This window comes from Penaeus chinensis, chromosome 37, assembly GCF_019202785.1.
Source record: "Penaeus chinensis breed Huanghai No. 1 chromosome 37, ASM1920278v2, whole genome shotgun sequence".
In the NCBI taxonomy this organism is placed as follows: domain Eukaryota; kingdom Metazoa; phylum Arthropoda; class Malacostraca; order Decapoda; family Penaeidae; genus Penaeus; species Penaeus chinensis.
This window is the reverse complement of record NC_061855.1, coordinates 13,039,659-13,047,180: the sequence shown is the minus strand read 5'-3', so window position 1 is coordinate 13,047,180 and position 7,522 is coordinate 13,039,659. Positions and strand designations below refer to the sequence as shown.

Below are 7,522 nucleotides of genomic sequence, written 5' to 3'. Positions count from 1 at the left end.
AGCCAAGTAGCACCATCTTGACTCTCCTATTATCAGTGGTGAGAGGCACACTTTCCTCCCATCTTTAAGCTCCTTTGTTTCCTGCAGGAAATTCAGGGTAGCTTGATCTTTAGGGACAAAGCCTTCAAGTTTAGAGGGGACCTTAAACTGTGGGAAATGCCTAAGGGGTCCAGACTCCCTCAGAGTCTGTCTCCGACCTAGGTCGTTTAGGACCGCCCTTTCGACTTGAATTCTGGGCTCTGGTCATGGGAGTAGCTGTTGATTTAGCTGGTTCAGCTTGTGCTCCCATCTCGGTCAGAGAGGACATCCGAGGGGAAGTCACAGGTCTCCCTGATTTGGGTACAGGCCTGGAGAGGCCAGGACAGGAATTCATCTGCTGGACAATCTCATGGACAGACAGGTTTTTGGGTAATAAGTTCTCTGTCTGCTCCATTTTAGCAGCAGGTCTGACAGAGTCAGTTTGTGCTTTGGATTTTGCCTTGCCACTAGAAGCCATATAAGTCTTCATAGTGACTGCCGTGGTCAGTGCCTTTCATGGTTTGTCAACTTTTTTTTTTTTTTTTTTTTTTTTGAGAATTGTTTGCCATGAGTTTCAACCACCACAGAGTCCAACAAAGGGAAGCTAAATGCTACAGGTGAGAGGGTAGCTATTGTCATGGCACTCACGGGAGCTGTGTGAGTACCAATGGCGCCATGACTGCTTGAAACTAGCCTCCCGAAGGAGACCAGCCGACTGACCTGACAGGGCCTGAGTCAGGCCACTCATCTTGCTGGAATAAGGGACCAAAGAGGCGTGTTGCTAGCTGCAGGGCGTACTCATGCTTGGCATCACTCAATCTCCAGGACTCCCTTCTCTCTACAGTGCACAAGGCTGCCACGCACGGCGTACACATGGGTAGGTAAGAACCCCTTGGCAGAGACCATTCCACCTACAAGATAGGCATAATTTTTTTGAACCTTTTGTTCATCCCTCTACAGTGAGCCAGCCACCCAAAGGTTGGTTCACCTCAGAGAGGGAGTTCAGGTTCTGCACTTCTTCGAGGCAGTTCCAGTGGCAGGACTGTATCGTGATGAAAGTGCTGCCGAATCTTTACCTTTGAGAGACGTCAAAATGGCCAGCCCTCTCTCCCCCGTGACTGGCTAATCTGTGTTGCACGCATGTGAGCTGGCAGAGCAGATGGTCGCTCTCTTTGCCATTGATGTTTTTATTGCTGTGTGGCATGTGTGGATTTCCCTGGTTTGGTTATCAAGGTGCGAGTGGTGTGTTTAAATTTATCAGGAAAATATCCTGTTGCCAGAGCTGCACTGCAGATATGACACATGACATAGTCTGCTGATCATTCTGGGTGGTTGTTCAATAATTGTTATGTTTATGTTGTTTTGGTTATTTCCTCCGGTGTGATTGGTGTGGAGAGGGGACTCCTCTGCAAGTTTTTAGTCTGATGGTGTTCTCCGGGAGAATTATGTTCCTATGTCATTGTACGTAGTTTGTAACCTCGGCCTTAGAGGTGTGGTCGAATCGGGCGTTGTCAGTGGGCGAGATTTGGAAATTCTGTTGCCAGAATTCTTTTGCCAGAGGATCCATCTCCCCCACCGAATCAACCTTCTGTCTATGTGTATTGTATATGTATGTGATTGTCTGTTTGTTCGACTCTATAAGCATTTTGAAGAAATGTGTTTTGACATAGTCTTCATGTGAGTGTTTCCCATTGCTGTTTGTTCATTACTTTAATTTCGTGTGTAATTTGTGTTTGAATTTCATTGTATTGTGTGCGTAGTTGTGTGTCCCAGCCCCAAGTCAGTGCAAATTCATCTAAGTGCCTGTATTGTATTTTAAGCAATTTCAGACGATGTCTTGTATGTTGTTTTGGAAATGTTAGCCTACCAGGCCTTCTGTATGTCTGTGTATCACTGTTCAAGATGTGTCTTTATTGTGTGTGGCCTGCGCCTCAAGATGTTACTTGTGTTTTCAAGTTCTTGTTTGAAGCCCTCCCAGTTTGCATGTTTGAAGTATTCTTGGGGTTGTGTTGCGATTATGATAGGGTTTGTTGACAGTGTTAGGATGACTGGGAAGTGGTCGCTGGATGTGACATCGTCTATTGTGATGTTATGGTGTAGTTGTGCTCTGTGGTTTGCTATGACTATGTCAAATATTGTTGCTATGTTATATGCTATATATGTTGGTGTGTGTGGATCGAGCAACTACTACGCTATCGCTTCTTTCCTGTGATTTGTTAGAAGAGTAGATAGTGTACATGTACATTTTGAGTGGGTTGGTGTTATTGAGCCCATGGCTGTTAATGAGTATGATATGTGGGTCGTGTATTCTGTATGTGTTGCACAGTTTAGTTTTCTGTGTTGCCAATGTAGTACATGGTGTTGCATTATAGTGAGGCATGAGTGTAATGTAGAGGGTGCCATGTGTATTTGTTGTTATTCAGTGAGGAATCCGTTATTTAATTTGTGTATGTTTTGCCAGGGTTCAATCATGTCCTTTGTGATATGCATGTTGCTCTCCTTGAGGTCTTTATGGAGCCTTTTTTGTTACTGACACTTTATTCTTTTATTTCTTATTACAAGGCCAATTTCAAATCAAGCAGAGTACTGGAACTTTTAATTCAAGTGCCGGATGCCATAGTGCTTTGGGTTTGTAGCAATCCCGTCCATGAGGCACTCTTGCCCCTCGTCATCAGTGAAGCGTCCATTAGGTTGAGTTAGGTCTGGGATATCTCCTAGTTCTGCCACAGTGGGTATTTTAATGTTTTTTGTCTTCTTTGATTGGCGAGAGGAGGAGGCTGTATTGTGTTTTTAGGGGGTTTTACAACCTTTAAGATGCCTCAGATTCCCTGAGGTCGAAGACAGGGAGGTTATTCGCTGCCAGCACTACCCTGGCATGATATCTGAAGCAGTTGCGGCATTTCTCAACGGGACTTGGGTGTAGGAACCGGTTCTTTTCTCTGCCTTGCCATGGGTTTTTAAGTGTCCCTAGCCAAAGCAATTCATGCATTGCCTGAAGGGCATATGCCCTTGAGGGACTTATGTAGGTCCAGGTGACTACAAGGAAGGGAAAAGAAATCAGGAGGAGAAAAAGCGCACCTAGATGTCGCCTCATACTGCTGGGCCTCTCTATACAGATAGAGAGAGCTGCGGGTCTGAGGAAAGACCATTGAGGGCAGTAAATAAGCAAAAGAACCCTGAAAACTGAGTAAATTAACTATTCATTTCGTTAATGGAGTGTAAAGAATACCAAAAGGGATCGGAATTGAGGCCCCGGAAGACCGGGATTGCTCAGTGACACTTTGAGTATACCTTTTTGTTATTATTGTGACTTGCTTAGCATTGACTGGGTGATGACGAGACACAAAGTATACAGTATAACGCTACGGGCCATCCCATTGAAATAGTGCTATGAAGTGGAACACAGGGCAGCATTCCATTGCACACCATTTACATCTATCCTACAACCGATCACAAGTCTGCAGACAAATGAGCAATGGCCATCAGATGATGACAAGTCGTGTTTCCCATGAAACGCGTGAAATCGTGTCTCGGAACTCTCGAGCAACCATTATGAAACAAATTTGGATTGTTGCTCAACTGGTGAGAGACTTTGCAGCTGCTTTGTTGCGGGACTGTTGCTCTACAAAGTATTTTGGTGTGGACATGAGAGATTTTTGGCTTTGTTGAGCAATTGCTTCAGATACATTGTTGAGCAACAACGTATCTTGGTTTGGACTAGGCTTTAAGGGGGGGTGGGATGTGGTGTGGCGTGGGACATTTAAATTTCTGGAGGCTGCTCCGTGGATCCCACGTCTGCGGGTTTTTTTTCGATGTTCAGCGAAATGTCTCATTCAAAGTAGGAGGAGAGGAGTGACTTTAGGAGAGGGAAAGGAAAAGGAAGAGGGGAGCTGAAAGGTCGAAGGAGAAGAATGGAATAGGGAGAGAGGATTCTCTTATTCATTATTTATTTATCTATTTTCTTTTCATGTAGGTATTTATATTTTATTCTGTGGAATTTCCACGGATTCCACTCGAAGCATATTATTTTGTCTGTAAAACAAGAATGCTTATTTCGGTCTTGGCTCTCTCTCTCACACATTTAATTTTGGTCTCATGCAAATGTTTCTCTTTAATTCCCTTTCTTCTAATATTCTAAGAAAACGGAAGTGGCAGCCATGTGTTCTGCGCCAAAAACCTTCGGGTCTTTGTCTGTAACGGCGAAGCAGGTTAGGCTATTTCTGTTTTGTATGACTAAATACCAGATGTTGAAAAGAATGGATATTAAAATGAATGAGAATAACAACACACACACATATATATGTGTGTGTGTATGTATGTTTATATAAATGTATATGGCCATTTTTTCTGACAGGTGATTTTCGCTTTGATCGTGGCCGCATCAAAACTGCAAACAGGCTTTGTCATTGGCTGGTCGACCGTCTTGCCCAAAATTGAAGCAGACAACACCACAAGTTTCAGCCTCACCGAGAGAGACATAACCTTGCTGAGTGAGAGTGGGCTTTAGGTCTCAGAGATTAACCCCATATATGTATATATATATATATATATATATATATATATTTATGTATATGTATATATATGTGTGTGTGTGTGTGTGTGTGTGGAAGCGTAAACACATACACAAACCACACACACACACACACACACACGCACACATGCGCGCGCGCGCACACACACACACACACATATATATACACACATGTATATATACATATACATATGAAGAAGAAAAATGTATTATTGATGGGCGAATCTAATTGGTAATTTAGCCCTCATTATAAATGGAAGTATAGCACCTACTGAAAATAAACTATCGATCTGAATTGTGTTAACTGATTAAAGAGTAAAGTTAAATTAGATTTGGTAAATCATTAATAGAGCATATTGATCAGTGGAATGTACACTATAGCGGTTTCCTTTTCCAATATTATTTGTTAATAACACTTAATAATCCCTGTAAACGATTTTTCTGTCAGGTCCAGTCAAATTATCCGCGTGCAAACCTATAAATCCTTCTCTGACTACAAGCCAGAAACCCTTTTCTTAAGACCCCCTAAAGTTAAAACTCTCAAAACTTTTCACTCGCAAATTTCATCTTTTCTTCCTCCAAGCCCATACTTCTTTCAGACTCTCCAGACCTAAACTTCCTTTCTTTAAACTTTCTTTTTTTGAGAATCTCCTTTTTTTGAGAACCAGAGACCCGATCCCCTTTCCCAACCATCACGTCTTAAACCTCTATTCCCTCTGGCTTCGGCTCCTCCGGACAGTTTCCATGCCGGGCATCGCAGGCATCCCGGGGGCCCTCGCGACGGGGCCCTTGATAGAGATGATGGGCCCAAAGAGGAGTCTCCAGGTCCTCCTCCTCCTGGCCGGGATACTATGGCTCGTCCAGGCCTTCACGCCGTTCCGGTCTGTCCTCTACCTGGGGTGGATGTGCTCTTGTCTCGTGTACACGGCTCTGGGCCCACTTCCGGCGGTCCTCATCACAGAGATAAGCGAACCGAGAATCCGTGGGTTTCTGCTCAACACGTCGGGAGTCGTCGTCGCTCTAGGCCAACTGATCATGTCCGTGATGGCGTTTCTCCTGCCGTGGGACGTTGCCACTGCTGTCTGCGCGGCACCCATCACGCTGACCGCCGTCCTCACCTACTTTGTGCCTGAGGTTTGAAACGACCTATTTGATATATGTGTACAGGTGTACCTGCTTGTGTGTCCATGTGCATGTGCATAAGCATGTATCTATCTATATTCATATATTTGTCTACAAGTATCTATCTACAATTGTAAGTATCGGTTTATATGAGTGTCTAGATGTCATGATAAATCTCCCCATCTTCCCCCACTTCCAAATGCTTCTGCAACCAGTCTCCTTACTGGCTAGCTCGCCAAGGTCGGAAGGACGCAGCTCTGAAGTCTCATGACAGAGTGCGAACTATGACGGAAACAGTGAGCCTCGAACTTCAAACAATTACAAGCGCTGAGGGAAATCGCCAGACAACCATGATGGATCAGGTGAAAAAGTCCATTTGTAACTTTCCTTTTCTTTGATTTCTAACTTCCACATTTTGTCTTCGAGAGAGAAAATAAACTTGGCAATTTTGCTTTCTCATTACGCACATTACTTCAGAGTTCTCACTTTCTTTTATTTCACCGTTTTATTTCCCTTGCCCTCTTTTTTGGGGAAAAGGTCACATGACCATAATTTATCCCATAAAGCATTTGAAGGGTTTTAAGGGATTTCAGGATTCCAGACACACACAAAGATGAAAGTTTGTCTCTTTTGCCATAGTGGTCAAAACAGAGATGCGAGATATGCAAGTATACAAATATTTAAAGATGTATAGGCATATGCATAAATGAAAAACGGTAAAGGGTTTGTCTGAACTGATGAACACCTTAAATAACTTACATGTTACTTATTCGGAAACACCTAAACAAAAAAAAAAAATCTCATTTTTGTTTAGTTACGGGGTCAGCACTCGTAGATAACCTTAATGGATTAGGGGCAGATGTCTCAGATAGTCCAATCCGGTCTGGGGGAGAAACGCATGTGGGGGGCGCGCGGTAAAGCCTGGCTGAGACTTCCCTTTCTCAACAGATCTGGCGACTTGGTTCTCGCCAGTACTATCTACCAGTTCTTCTGCTGGCGGTGGTGTTCATTCTGAGGGAGCTCGGAGGGCAGTACGTGGTCTTCTCCTACACGGTGTACCTCTTCCGGAAGGCGGGCGTCGGCCTGGACGCCTTTGTCTGCACAGTCCTGGTGGGCGTCGTGAGGCTCGTCTTCACAGTGGTCGGCGCGGCGGTAGTGGACCGCGTCGGGCGTCGCCCTCTGCTGATCGCCACGTCTCTCGTGTGCGGAGCGGCCGAGGTCGTCGGCGCGATATTCCTGCTAGTGGACGTCCCCGGGTCTTCGTGGGTCCCGCTCGCAGCGGTGATGATTTTCGTGTCCTCGTACGGCCTTGGAATCGGCCCTATACCCTGGGCTCTCATGGGCGAACTCATTCCCACTCCTGTGAGATCAATTGGAAGTTCAGTGTGCATCATGAACCTTTCATTTTTTAGCTTTGTCATTAGCTTCGTCTTCCCGTATTTGCTGGAAATTGGTCTTGGTTTTGCACTAGTGTTATTTGCTTCTGCTCATGCCATCTTGACACTATTGCTCTATGCCTTCTTACCCGAAACTCGTGGACGGTCTCTAAGCGACCTTGAAAATGTGTTTAAACCCACTTCGGGGAATTAAGCATGAGGGTAATGAAACGAATGTGATTTTATAGTGGAGGAGGGAGACAAGGATAGCATGCTACACTTTTTCTTTTTGTTCATAGTTTAATAAATCTTTTGTCCCACTCTGCTTTCGCTACTGTAGTTGGCTTACCGTGGAAAAGGGCCATATAACGGTTGCTACTGAAGGGAGGCAAACACCACTCAAAGAGAAAGGCGATCAGACTTGTTCATCGCTCCTTTGACTCAACCCTGACAGTGAGTTAGGGAAAGAAAATGA

General features: G+C 44.6%; 1 protein-coding gene across 1 annotated transcript; it reads left to right on the top strand.

The window, feature by feature from the left end:
• Positions 1-4,175: 4,175 nt before the first annotated feature.
• On the top strand, positions 4,176-7,261 carry LOC125045311 (sugar transporter ERD6-like 6). The gene is made up of 5 exons (XM_047642514.1): positions 4,176-4,226; positions 4,373-4,514; positions 5,289-5,683; positions 5,887-6,033; positions 6,620-7,261. The coding sequence occupies exons 1-5, from the start codon at positions 4,176-4,178 to the stop codon at positions 7,259-7,261; spliced, it is 1,377 nt and encodes a 458-aa protein (XP_047498470.1).
• Positions 7,262-7,522: the final 261 nt, after the last annotated feature.

Bases quoted from the DNA above. Each gene is read 5' to 3' on its own strand.
- LOC125045311 (XM_047642514.1), top strand. From the start codon at position 4,176: ATGTGTTCTGCGCCAAAAACCTTCGGGTCTTTGTCTGTAACGGCGAAG. The intron at 4,515-5,288 runs GTGGGCTTTAGG...TCCTCCGGACAG, and splicing joins CATAACCTTGCTGAGTGAGA to TTTCCATGCCGGGCATCGCA. The intron at 5,684-5,886 runs GTTTGAAACGAC...TTCTGCAACCAG, and splicing joins TCACCTACTTTGTGCCTGAG to TCTCCTTACTGGCTAGCTCG.